The sequence below is a fragment of the Dama dama genome, chromosome 3 (genome assembly GCF_033118175.1).
Source record: "Dama dama isolate Ldn47 chromosome 3, ASM3311817v1, whole genome shotgun sequence".
Lineage (NCBI taxonomy): Eukaryota > Metazoa > Chordata > Mammalia > Artiodactyla > Cervidae > Dama > Dama dama.
The window spans coordinates 58,916,733-58,930,788 of NC_083683.1; the positions used below are offsets into that span (position 1 = coordinate 58,916,733).

Consider the following 14,056-nt stretch of genomic DNA (forward strand, 5'->3'; position numbering starts at 1 on the left):
AAGTATTGGAGCTTCAGCTTCAGCATCAGTCCTTCCAATGAATATTCAGGGTTGATTTCCTTTGGATTGACTGGTTTGATTTCCTTGCAGTTCAAGGGACTCCCAAGAGTCTTCTCCAGCACCACAGTTTGAAAGCGTTATTTCTTCAGTGTTCAGCCTTCTTTATGGTCCAGCTCTCACATCCATACATAGCTACTGAAAAAACCATAGCTTTAACTATATGGACCGTGGTCAGCAAAGTGATGTCTCTGTTTTTTAATACGCTGTCTAGGTTTGTCATAGCTTTTCTCCAAGGAGAAAGTGTCTTTTAATTTAGTTGAGTGGTTAGAAATGCTCATTCAGCAGCAGTTCAAGCCCAGAGTACCTGACTCCGCAGGGCTGTGTGCGCCTTCATTGCGGCTCTTTGATCTTGACAACAGGAGAGAAGCCCGATCACCTGTGTCACTGTTGCTATAGCGCTCTCCTCCCGACAGAAGCTGTTCCTCTAGGTTCCTGGTGAACTCCTTCACATCTCCTTCACGTATTTGCCTTCTCCTGGCCTGGCTGTGGGAAGCTGCCTGCTCCTGAGGTAGACCACACACAGTCTCCCAGCAAGGGAAAACCAGATGTACCAGGCAAGTTCAGAGCTGTCCGTACACGCTTGAGCTTCAGGCTGAGCTCACACCTGGTCTATCCAGGCTCTAGCACCATCTTCTTCCCCAAATAGGACTGACTCCAGGTCAAATCATCCCCAGCCAGTCAGTCAAAAAGCAAGTCTCATTCATTTTATATGGTGCGGTTCACCAAATTGTTTTGGATGATCCCAGTCCTCTGGCTTTCTTTTATTTGAAATATTATTTTCATTTATTTATTTCTTGGGCTGCACAGGATCTTAGTAGTGACATGTGGACCTAGTTTCCTGACCAGAAATTGAACCCAGGCCCCCTGCATTGGGAGCACGGGGTCTTAGCCACTGGACCACTGGGGAAGTTCCCTTCATTCTTTCTATTTTAGGGCTCATTAAGCAATCTAACAGCATTGCTTTAAGAAACAAGATAAATGAATTATAAGCACAGCATGGATCCAGGACTTTAAAATCAATTCAATCAGTAGCATGCTGATTTAAATGAAAAATTAAAAGAAAGATCTAATTATAATCTGTCTCGAGGAACCAAAGTTGTTAGCAAGGTTGTCAGTAATAAATATTCTGTAAATAATGATGACCTAAAAGATGGGGCTTTTTATACAGATTTTTTTGTAATTATTTCATATTTTACCTACTTCTGTTGATAAGCCTGTGTTCATAATACTAACACATTATTACTAGTTTAGTTTGTATCATGGAATTCTTTTAAAATAAAGTAAATTTGGCAATGGATTTTCTTCCCAAAAGATGTTCACAAGAGATTTCAGAAAAGAAGTTCTTACTTAACAGGATTGAATATCTTTTTGCTTCTGTCTGCTTGGGACTGTTCAATAGCAATTATTTGATTGGTGGCTTCTGCCTATGTAGAATAACAAAAAGTAATTACTTCATAATTAATTTCTTTATTAATTAAAACATTCATTAGTAAATAATTTTCAATTACTTAAAAAGTTTCCCAAGGCATTATGTTAAGCACTTGACAAGAGGCCCAAGTCACTGAAAGATGTGTAAGGACTCTGACCTTAAAGCAGTGCGCTATTGGTGAGAAAAGAAACAAATACCAGAAGAGCTAAACAAAGAAAACACAAGACAAGAGAGAACTTCAGGCAAACAGGGAACATAGAGCAGACCATGGATCTTACCGACGCAGGGACTGAACCAGGGTCTCCTGCACTGCAGGTGCTGAGCTATCAGGAAATCCCCAAAACACAAGAGCAAGGCAGCTCAACAGATACATGCACTCATTCATTCATTCATTTCATACATACTTGTTGAGCACCCGCTTTGAACCAGGCATTGCATTAGGCGATAGAGGTGAGAAGACAAAGCTAACAGAAATCTCAGCCCTTTCAGAGCTTATTAATAAGAAATAACAATAAACAGTAAAAATAAATAAAACATAGGAAATGACATTTATTCAATAGTTGCTACAAAGTCTTCTTGTTATTAGGGAAGAGTAGCAAGTGTCTGCTGGTATCTGCCCTATGACTTGTAGGTATTTGCATAGTCACTATCTTTCCAGAAAGCAATTAGGCAACCAGTATCAAGAGTTTTAATACTGACCATATGTTCAATGTGCAATGTCTATTCTGGAATTTATTCTCATACAAAAATTAATGTGCCTGAATGTTCACTGCAGTTTTATTACCAATAAAAAATTTACAGTAATACAGGAATTAATAAGGTATCTTGATATAATGGAAAACCATATCATCTTTAACAATATTTTATAGTCTTTAATGATATTATATAATGCTATTTCCACAATATAATATTATCTATATGAGATTAATTTTAATAACAGAAAAAATAAGGAAAAATTAAGTTACTAAATTGTGGATCCCAAGTATGAATGAATTTTATCTCTTCTTTCATACTTTTCTACTGATTCCATAATGTCCACACTGGACTCATATTACTTCCATAATCAGAAATATATGTTTTATTATTATGTGCTTGCTGTTTATTTTTTTGTGTTTGTTTGGTTTGCATTGGTTTTATTTAAGAGCTTGGTTTGGAGCAAGAGCAGCTGATGTGTTTAGCGGTGAAACGCCACTAGCGGTAAAGTGCCACTTTATCAGACTCAGGTTAGTGATCAGAAAAAAATATATGTAGATAATGGATATTCCTCACCCTAAGGAGCTGGATCTGAGGTAATAATGCAATAAATACTTGTTGACCACTCAGAAGTCATCCTACCTGCATTCTAATCCCAGCTCTATTATTTACTATTTTGGATGAATGGTGTGACTTTCCTGGGCCTCAGTTTCCCCTCTGTTAACTGGGAAGGAGGGAGCATAGACTAGATTAGTGGTTCCTTGGCTTTTTTAAGTTACAGACTTCTTTGGGAATTTGGTGAAAACTGTGAACCAACTGCATATGGAAACACACCATCCTCAAAAAGAATAAACTAGTTACACTCAGCAAAAGAAGTCCAAGATTTATACACTAAAAACTTTAAAGCTGTGGTTTGAAGTGATGCTCTGCCAGATTCTGAATTGGCAGCTTCTATTTCCTGTGTCTTGAGGTATTTATTCTTAGACCCCATCCACCATGCTGTGAGGAAGCACAAGCTGTTCTGCAGAGAGGTCTACGTGGAGAAGAGCCCAAGGCCTCCGAGCTACAGCCCTCTTTGAGCTCCTGGCTGATGGCCAGCACAGACTTGACAGACACTCAAGTGAGCCATCTTGGAAACTGGATCCAGCTAATGACTCCTGAGTAGAGCCAAGCCCTGACCAAGCGGCAGATTTTTTATCCAAACCAATGAGTGTTATTATTTTCAGTTGCTAAGTTTCAGGGTAGATGGTTATGTAGCAACAGACAGCTGGAACACTTACTAAATGTTGGCTGAATGAGATGAAACTAAATAAAAGACTTACCTTAACCCCAAAAGCTTTCAAGTAAAACATTTCTATTGGCTTTAGACCCATTTGGGTTTTGACAAATTTTGGACTTCCCCAAACTTGAATATGGATGGTGATCTGAAAATGGTTCTTCTTTTGGCAAACAAAAGCTTCATCTGCTGGCGAAAAATTAAATCCTTTGTCTGTGACGACTCGATAGCCTACATCGGGTCTATGAAAAGTGGAAGCAAGAAACCAGTCTTACAAATATTTTCTACACATTTTCTTTCATGAACAATATTAATTATACAAACATTTTGGGAAAATACATTTTGGAAAATTTCTTTTGCTATATCTGAACAATGTGAAAGTGTTAGTCACTCAGTCATGTCTGACTGTTTGCAATCCCATGGACTGTAGCCCGCCAGGCTCTTCTGTCCATGGAATTCTCCAGGGAAGAATACTAGAGTGGGTTGCCACTCCCTTCTCCAGGGGATCGAATCCAGGTCTCCTGCATTGCAGGCAGACTCTTTACCAACTGAGCCACCAGGGAAGCCCTCTTGCTATATTTAATCAATCAATTTTGTTAATTTTAACCAAGGAAATGAAAATGGTATTTCAGACCACAGCTGGCTGTCTCACAGCCTTTTTTCTTCATGAGAAAGAAGTACAATTCTTGCCAAATGGAATCATTGTCTCCTCAGCCTGCCTTTTCGCTTTGTGTTTCCTACATTTCTAATCTGACTCCACTATACAATAGAAAGACTTGTATAGAAGAAAGACTTAGTTAGAAGTTGAGAAGTTACTATCATATCAAATATCTGGGATAGAATTCATTTTTTTCCTTCTTACAAAAAATCTCTCATTTCATCAGCATCACCACACTCAAATAGTCCCTCAGATGAATGACTAATCAGCTTCCTGGTAGTCATATGAAAAAAAAAAAGCAGACTGGTCATAACTACCAGGAATAGCTTTCAACCAGATTAACCAGAGTCAGTCAATCATGCTTACTGATTGAAAACATGTTTTCACTAAAGTATGGTCATTTCCTTTTTATCCTTCTGATCTGATCAGAGCACTGAATACCTACTATGTTGTTTACTTCTGCAGAAAAAAATAATAGGATGACCATGGGGCAGCTAATCAGACTCTTGCTTTATTTGTTTTATCAGATCATTTCCAAGAGCTACACTTTATATATATGTACATGCTGACTTGCTGTAGTCATGTCCGACTCTTTGCGACTATATAGACTGTAGCTCGCCAGGCTCCTCTGTCTGTGGAATTCACCAGGCAAGGATACTGGAGTGGGTTGCCTTTGTCTGCGGAATTCCCCAGGCAAGAATACTGGAGTGGGTTGCCATGCCCTCCACCAGGGGATCTTCCCAACCCAGGGATCAATTCCATATCTCTTATGTCCCGTAGGTGGGTTTTTTACCACTAGCACTACCTGGGAAGTCCTTGCATTGTCCCTATGCGTGATTAAATACTTTTTAATGTTAATAAAAATAAAACCTATTTTTTTGAAGTTGTCATATCAAAAATAAAACCTATTAAACATGCAATATTATCAAGTAGAGAAGAGAACATAAAAGTTGAAAATTTTGGTAATTTTTTCTGTATGTGTTGTAGATATGGAACATAATTTTTAATGCATCAAGTTTCCTAAATGTTCCTCAGGAAAAGAGCGCCTTCCTAGAACGACACAGAGATGACAGTACTTCCTGCTTTGCTCGCTCTCTGCCACTACTGTGTGGATCTTTGCTTCCTGGGATCTCAGTTTGGATGGCTGCCATTTAATGAACAGCACAGACTCTCTACATTTTTTTTCTAATTTCAGTGACAGAACTATGAATGGGTCTCTTGGGAAAAGAGTATTCACCTTCTTGGCACGCTAAGCACCTCACCAATGGATCAAGTCACTAGGTCACTGATTAGCCTCAAAGTCTTCTCAGGTGGCACACTGGTAAAGACTCTGCCTGCCAATTCAGGAGACATAGGAGACATGGGTTCTGTCCCTGGGTTGGGACGGTCGCCTGGAGGAGGAGGTGGTAACTCACTCCGGTATTCTTGCCCAGAAAACTCCATGGACAGGGGAGCCTGGGGGGCTCATGGCATCACAGAGTCAGACAGGACTGAGCGACAACAGGAGCACGGACTGATCAAAGGCCCCACAATCACAGTGCCCTCCAGCAGCAATGGGAAAATCCATTGAATGAACGGCTTGATAAAAAGCAGGTATTTTAAGGCATCTGGGACTTTATATTGACTCAGGTTTCTGTAATTTGCTTGTCAAAAGGCTAGATGGATTGAATCGTATAGATTTTACTACAGAGGGTAGTAAGAACAGTTTTGATTGAGGAAAAAAAAAACAAAGGAAATATTTTTGTGTGTGATCTATGTTTCACTGTCAAAAACTCTAAAGAAAAAAGGTAAGATTTGCAGCTCAGATATGAGCATTAGCCTGAAATTTAAAGAGAGCTGTAAGCAGACACTATATCAACCCATAAAAATTATACAGTTGAAGAGTATTCTGAATCTTAAAAAAATGTCTGATTATAAAAACTATTCTATTTACCTAAGAGTAGCAATTCTGCTTTTGATATCAAAAGTTAATTACAAAATCAACTAAACTGGCCTTTTTAAAGGTCTTTTAACACAAGTTGTAAATATCATTCAAAAATGTAATAAAATTTTAATCTCTTAACTTTATAACTTTCAGGTTATTTAGAAAAATGCTTTTGTAGCGAGTTAGATCTACTAATCTAAGCAGAGGCAAGTGATTTTCTGTCTCAGTGATGTGAGTAGTGAATTCAAGATCTCCTGAGTTCTAATCCAGATGAATATCGCCAATCTTTTTTGCTTAAGGAAAGTGAATTATGGCTAAGCATTCAAAATAAAACTGCCTCAAAAAGACAACCTCTTTAACAAGTGGTGCTGGGAAAACTGGTCAACCACTTGTAAAAGAATGAAACTAGAACACTTTCTAACACCATACACAAAAATAAACTCAAAATGGATTAAAGATCTAAATGTAAGACCAGAAACTATAAAACTCCTAGAGGAGAACATAGGCAAAACACTCTCCGACATAAATCAAAGCAAGATCCTCTATGACCCACCTCCCAGAATATTGGAAATAAAAGCAAAACTAAACAAATGGGACCTAATGAAACTTAAAAGCTTTTGCACTACAAAGGAAACTATAAGTAAGGTGAAAAGACAGGCCTCAGATTGGGAGAAAATAATAGCAAATGAAGAAACAGACAAAGGATTAATCTCAAAAATATACAAGCAACTCCTGAAGCTCAATTCCAGAAAAATAAATGACCCAATCAAAAAATGGGCCAAAGAACTAAACAGACAGTTCTCCAAAGAAGACATACAGATGGCTAACAAACACATGAAAAGATGCTCAACATCACTCATTATTAGAGAAATGCAAATCAAAACCACAATGAGGTACCATTACACGCCAGCCAGGATGGCTGCTATCCAAAAGTCTACAAGCACTAAATGCTGGAGAGGGTGTGGAGAAAAGGGAACCCTCTTACACTGTTGGTGGGAATGCAAACTAGTACAGCCGCTATGGAAAACAGTGTGGAGATTTCTTAAAAAACTGGACATAGAACTGCCATATGACCCAGCAATCCCACTTCTGGGCATACACACTGAGGAAACCAGATCTGAAAGAGACACGTGCACCCCAATGTTCATCGCAGCACTGTTTATAATAGCCAGGACATGGAAGCAACCTAGATGCCCATCAGCAGATGAATGGATAAGGAAGCTGTGGTACATATACACCATGGAATATTACTCAGCCATTAAAAAGAATTCATTTGAACCAGTCCTAATGAGATGGATGAAGCTGGAGCCCATTATACAGAGTGAAGTAAGCCAGAAAGATAAAGAACATTACAGCATACTGACACATGTATATGGAATTTAGAAAGGTGATAACGATAACCCTATATGCAGAACAGAAAAAGAGACACAGAAATACAGAACAGACTTTTGAACTTTGTGGGAGAATGTGAGGGTGGGATATTTCAAAAGAACAGCATGTATACTATCTATGGTGAAACAGATCACCAGCCCAGGTGGGATGCACGAGACAAGTGCTCCGGCCTGGTGCACTGGGAAGACCCAGAGGAATCGGGTGGAGAGGGAGGTGGGAGGGGGGATCGGGATTGGGAATACATGTAAATCCATGGTTGATTCATATCAATGTATGACAAAACCCACTGGAAAAAAATAATAATAATAATAAAAAAAAAATTTAAAAAAAAAAAAAAAAACAGAAAACAAAAAAAATAAATAAATAAAATAAAACTGCCTCTACATCTTTGAGTTGATACTACTCATGTACCCTCTTTTTTTTTTTCCAGATCAGTGAAGCATAGATTGACTGCTCAGATAAACTTAAAAAAGCCTACTCAAGTAAGAAAAGAGATAACAGTTACCTTGAAAACTTGATCAACTCAGATACATTACAGACTAGGAAGCATTACAGGTTTCGATTAAAATACTGTGCTTACGTGTGACAGTTTCAGATCTGGGTACTCATACGTAAGATACTATATGGAACAACTCCCCCCAAACCATTCAATGACGTCTGACTCAAAACCAGGACATTTGGATCCTTCTTTTCCTTTTCTATTGCACACAGCAGCAAAGATACAAGTTGCAACATTTCAGTGATACAACTAGCAACTTGCTTCTTTTTGTCTCCAATTAAACACATTGAGTCCCAAAGTCTAACTCCTCAGATTTTAAGGAAAAGATTTCTTCCTTCTAGTTCATCCAACATAAAATTCCAAGTGATAAGTTTTGCTCTTAAAAAACTATTGGGATTAACATATATGCACTACTGACACTATGTATAAAATAAATAACTAATGAGAAGGTACTGTATAGCACAGGGAACTCTGTAGTCAATGCTTTGTGGTGACTTAAATGGGAAGGAAATCCAAAGAAGAGGGGATATATGTATAAGAATAGCTGATTTACTTTGCTGTACAATTGAAACTATAAGCAACTATACTCCAATAAAAATATAAAAAATAAAAAATTATTTGGAGTTTGAAAAATACCCTGAAGACCCCCAAGTTTGTAGCCCAGCATTTCTCATTTTATATTATATTTATTAATTGAAAATCATATTCTTTACCCATTAACATACTTTAGTGTTTCAAGAAGGCATTTACAATCAGTGAAAATTCTAGAAGAGCTGGGTAAGTAAATTATTAAGAGAAGGCTGAAAGGATCTTTAAGAGCAATAGTGCATGTCTACATTTATTTCTTGAAACTATAATGTCATAAGAATCAGATGAAAATTTTCTAGTTTAAGGATATTTTGTATGGTTTGATTTCAGTCTCTTAATATAAAGCTACCCTCAGCTATGATCACTACAGGCTATATTGACCAGAAACTGACAGTACTGAATCACAACATCGATGCTGGGGGAGCTAACAGTTTAATATGCTCCCAAAAATAATTCTATGAAATTTTTAGTTGACTGCAGGATTAAACATTAGTGATTTGGGAAATCTCCCTTTTCCAGCTTTTAGTTTAAACTGGGCAAATTTGATCTCAAAAAGATTCCTTCTTCCTCCATCATTTAGTGGGTAAATTATGAGTTAGAATTACAAATCTGGATTCTTGAAGACCAAAACTCATGTCCCAACTGTTTATTGTTAAAATGCAAAACATAAGGAGTAAGACACACTTTCTCACTGACAAATTCCATTTGATCAGAGGTAGACTCAAAGCCCAAATACTTGGATTTAGTCTTGAGAGTTAGCACTGCCTTGCTCCCCAGCCAACCATAGGGGTTCCTAAGGCCACTTACAGTTTTTCATATTGACTGTTTAACAAGCTATGCCAAGGAACACTTCGGTATGGCTGCCACTTCAAAGCAGGAGAAGGCTGGTCCGCAAGAATCATGTTCTGTCTCTCACTGTCGAGGTCTTGCACTTCGATGTTGTGACTCCTACCTGTCACTGCAAAGAAATTGGTATATTAGATCTTCCCTCTGAGGCTGTTTTTCCTAGACTCACAGACAGCTGCATGGAGCAAATGCATAGTCCACGTGTGAGGCAGAGTGACCCTGTGGGGAAAGACAAGTGTTGGGAAGCAGGGGGCATGTGGCTAGGTTTGTTTCCTCATCTGTAAATTGAGCAGCTTGGGTCAGTGATTCTAAGGTGCCAAGGTGAGCACTTGTTGGAAACATTGCCCTCGGTATCTATCTTCCGATATGGCATCTCTTCATTCCCAGTCTGTCTGGTTCTAGTGAATTCCATTCCCAGCCTGAAGAAGTGCAGTTTGAGTGAAGTCCATTCCCAGCCTGAAGAGGGTAGGGAGCCCAGGCTTAATTAATAGAACTACAACATTCACTATTTGCATCAGTAATTGTACATACGTGGCCTAATTCAATCCAAGAAACGTGGGTCTCTGTGCTTTAGGGAAGATGGGTTCAAAGATGCTGACTCTTTTCCATGAGGTTTGAATCTAAGACACATTCCCCAAAACTGCTGGCACCATTGTGGGACAAGAGAGAAAAATCTGTCTGGAAATGAACCGGCCCAGCAGAAGGTGGAGTTGAGAATGAACACACCCAGTCCCAGCGGCATAAGTTTGAGTTCTGGCATCCTAGTACTAAATCTTGGGTTACAGGAGCCAATAAAGCCCCTCATTTGGATTTTTTGTTTGGTTGCTGCATCAGGCAGTTGGAGGGTTTTTTTTTTAATTGGTTTTGTCCTTTGCTTCTTTGTTTTTGCTCTTTACAACCAATACATTCTAATTTGTTACAGGTCCCTTGTGACACCAAGATTCTGTGGTCTAGCTTTTTTAAGTTATTTATTCCCTTAGTGTCTTACTTCCCTCAACTGCAAAACAGAAATTAAAACAGGTGTCTTACCCGTCTTGCAACAACACATAAGCAGAGAGAATATCATAACACAAATGAAAGCACTTTCAGAAGCTAATATTAAAACCAGGATAAATTAGCAGAGAATACTTTGTTAGAAGTTAGTATTAACTATATGAAACTGCTTCTTTTGTATACCAAAAATGGTCCAAAAACAGCAATTTTGCATGTGCAAGCTTCTAGTTTTGCATAATCCTTGCAAGTTGTTTGTCTAATTTGAGTATGCCTCCAAAACGTATGATTCAACCACAGAAAAATTTTATGTAAATCCTATTAAGATGTTTGCTGTTTCCCTTTTCTGTGAGTTTTCTCCCATCACTCACGCCTCATATCAGGAGTGAAAGGGAAATAGTGTGTGTGCACAATGACTGTGTGATGGCTGTAAGCAACAAGTCAGGATATAACACCACCTTATATACAACATGTACTTAGCCCACTCACTGTTTTGTCTTTCTTTATACTTTTATTGAGGGCTTCTTAAATAAATAGCAGAGCTACTTCAGTTTGCTTTGTATCCCAAATGTCCCAGAAACTGTGTTTTTCTTGAGATAGCACTATTATGTATCACCTAAGCAGAACACCTATTTTTTGAGTTTTGTATACAACCATTTCAGAAAAGGATTTTCTCAAAATTCTGAAAAACTTTTTCCCAGCTAAGAATATATAAGGTCAGCAATGCTCAGAGTTCTTCATGTCCTCAGTCCTCCAAAAGTTACCTATCTTAAACTTTTCAAAACAAACAAAAAACCTTGTGTGGTTCTCCTGTTCATACCAAGTTCAAAGAAAGGGAGAAACTAGTTCTTCCATCTTTTCTTTCTCCCTCCTGCAGTGGAGAGAGGATAAAGGAAGTTCAAGAGCTTGGAGTTTGGAACCATATGGAACTGGGTTTGAATCACAACTCTGCATTTACTGGCCAGTTAGGAAGTGGTCTAACATCTCTAGGCTTCAGTTGCTTCACCTGCAAAATGTGAGCAACAATATGATGCCTCCCAGGAGTGTTGAAGGAATTCAGTGAGTCATGTCTGGAAGTGTTTACCAGAGCGTCTGCCTCCAGTAAGAGTTTAAACAATGGTGCCTTTGGTTAGGATTACCAGCACTGTCATTATCACACATACTCGTTTTTTCAGGTGACTCAGTTATTCCTAAGAAGCTTTACCAAATACTTCTTTCTTGGCCTTCATGGTAGCTCTGTCCGATGTGAAATCATGTTGTGGGCCTGAGTGAATACCTGCTAACTCAGACCCTTTCCTACTCAAGTATGGCAGCAGGTGACAGGGAAGCAGTCAAAGGTCAGCTCTGCTCCTCTAGGTGCTGGTAGGGAGGGTAGGCAGGGGGCAGGGGGTTCTTCACTACTTGTGCCACCCAGGAAGCCCTTATTGAAGTATAATATTCATGAGAAAGAGTGCACAGATCATTGGTACACAATTTGATGCTTTTTAATAAAATGAGTTATACTGGGTAACTACCTCTAGATCAAGAAGTAGGATACTTTCAGCACTCTAGAAGACACACTCACGCCCTCTTCTAGTTACTACTTTCTCTTGCTCAAGAATAATCACTATTCTGATCCAATATCATAGAGAAGTTTATAGAAATTATGTAACATCATATGTACTCTTATGTATTGGCTTCTTTTAACCAACAATGCTTTGAGATCATTCATCATTGTTGCAAATGATGGTAGTTCATTTGTTTTTCTTGCTGTATAGTATTCCATTTGTGGTTATTATAACTAACACTAGTATGAATGTCTGTGGGGTCTGTTAGTGGGCATATGTATATACTTCTGTTCCGTGTATTCCTAGAAGGGGAATCACTGGACCATTGGATATGTTTCAGTAGATGTAGCCAAAGAGATTTATAAAGTGATTACAAAGTAAGGATTCTTAATCCCATTTAACAAATGTAGAAATTGGAGTTCAAAGACCTGAAACACTTCTTCAGTGTCACAATTGTTACCTGGGACAGATGGATTCAACATTTCTCTTCATGCTGCACTGAGGAAGTCTTGAGAAATGTAGCAGAAGAGAGAAACAGAAGTGTGAAGGCAGCAAAGTCTCAACTTTGGGGAGAAAACTCACAGCTTGCATCTGAATGTCTTTCAAAATATTTTCTTTGACTTTACTTTTTTTTTTTTTTTTGCTGTGCTGCATGTGGGATCTTAGTTTCCCAATCAAACCTGCGCCCCCTGCAGTAGAACTACAGTCTCAACCACTGGACCACCAGGGAAGTCCCTATATTACTTTTTCAAAAAACTCTTGGTGAAATAGAAATCATGATTCTCATTTGATAATCAAGAAAGTCAGGCTTGAAAAGTCCATGATTCCTGGAGACACAAGACAGGTACTTTTCCTGATTCTACACTGGAAATTCTTTCTCTGTGGACTAATGACCATGACTCTGGGGTTAAAAAACACTCATGCATTTGAAGTTTAAGCCATATAGGGCCATGAGCTCTCTTATATTTAGAATTTTCATCAGACAGGACCAGGAATCCTCTCATATTCGGGGTCCAGACCACGTGGGGCCAGGAACCAGCTGGCAGAAGCCTGCTCAACACCTACTCTCTCTCTAAGCAAGTTTTCACATCTGCCTCCAGCAGCCCAGTAATTCTTCATTGTGAACCCAATAAATGGGCATCTTGGAACCCTTGACCAACATGAACTGCTGAGGAGAAATTCACCAGAAAATCCTTACTGATTGATTTAGGACATCTTCCCCCATCAAAAATCCTGCCTGTAAGACTAGCTCCTCCTTCCATTCCCCATATGCCATTTCTCCAGGACCTTTGTAAAACTCTTGATCTCTGCAACAACAAATATGAGTTCCCCAGTGGAAAACTTCTGCTGAAAGCATAGCATTTGGATTAAGTGGGTTGTTGTTTTTTTGTTTTTTTTTTAATTCCCCTGGGAACCTGCTCATTTTCATTCTGGAATTGCTATCTGGAGCCAATTATCTTTGAAGGCTTTTCAGGGATCTTTGAATAGGATTTAAATAAGGAATGCAAGATTTCTGATGTGCTGGGACAGTTCAGTTACTTCTCTATGACTATTCTCTAGAGAGAGAGTGACACATCAATGCCCTCCCTAGGGACAGGCTGCAGACCATCGTCACAGGGTGGAGCTTACTTCTGAAATGGCCAGGAGAATTTGAGTAGTGATCTAGCTTACGAGAAAGCTCTTGGAAGGTTTGGGTGACTTACCCAAAGTACTCTCAGTGAGCTGGTGCATCTATGGGAGAGTGAACAGATGATCCCCTCATCTGGCTAGAAATTTACTCAGCTTTTTGTGTTTAAGAAGCATAAATAAGCAGCAGGCAGTATGCAAGGATCCTTGAAGAAATTAGAGTAACCGTGCATAGGAAGGTGGATGGAGAGCTCAATATTATTCAGAAACAAGGCTTTAATTAGCGTTCTGTGTTTCTAAGGTTGAATAAGAAAAACCAAGGCAGCTGCTGGCCATGATGGGACCATGCAAAAGATAAGAAGTCAGTAGAGGTTTGATTTATATGATGGCTGGATGCCCGGGGTTTGGTTTATATGATACCCGGATGCCTGGGTACTACCACAACATGTCCAGGGAGTGATGATGTGTGGGACTTGGCCAAGTGAAGTCATCATCCAGTGAAGGACTCCCACAGCCCATGATGGAGCT

At 39.0% G+C, this 14,056-nt stretch overlaps 1 protein-coding gene across 5 annotated transcripts in view; it reads right to left on the reverse strand.

Annotated features, from left to right (window-relative positions):
- The window catches only part of MYRFL (myelin regulatory factor like), a 115,142-nt gene that overhangs the window by 60,517 nt on the left and 40,569 nt on the right, over nucleotides 1–14,056 (reverse strand). For all 5 annotated transcript variants that reach the window (XM_061130188.1, XM_061130196.1, XM_061130192.1 and 2 more), the window contains 3 exons: nucleotides 9,327–9,477; nucleotides 3,505–3,700; nucleotides 1,408–1,484 (listed from right to left, as the gene is read on the reverse strand). In XM_061130188.1, coding sequence (XP_060986171.1) covers nucleotides 1,408–1,484; nucleotides 3,505–3,700; nucleotides 9,327–9,477 — 424 coding nt within the window. The remainder of the gene's footprint in view (nucleotides 1–1,407; nucleotides 1,485–3,504; nucleotides 3,701–9,326; nucleotides 9,478–14,056) is intronic.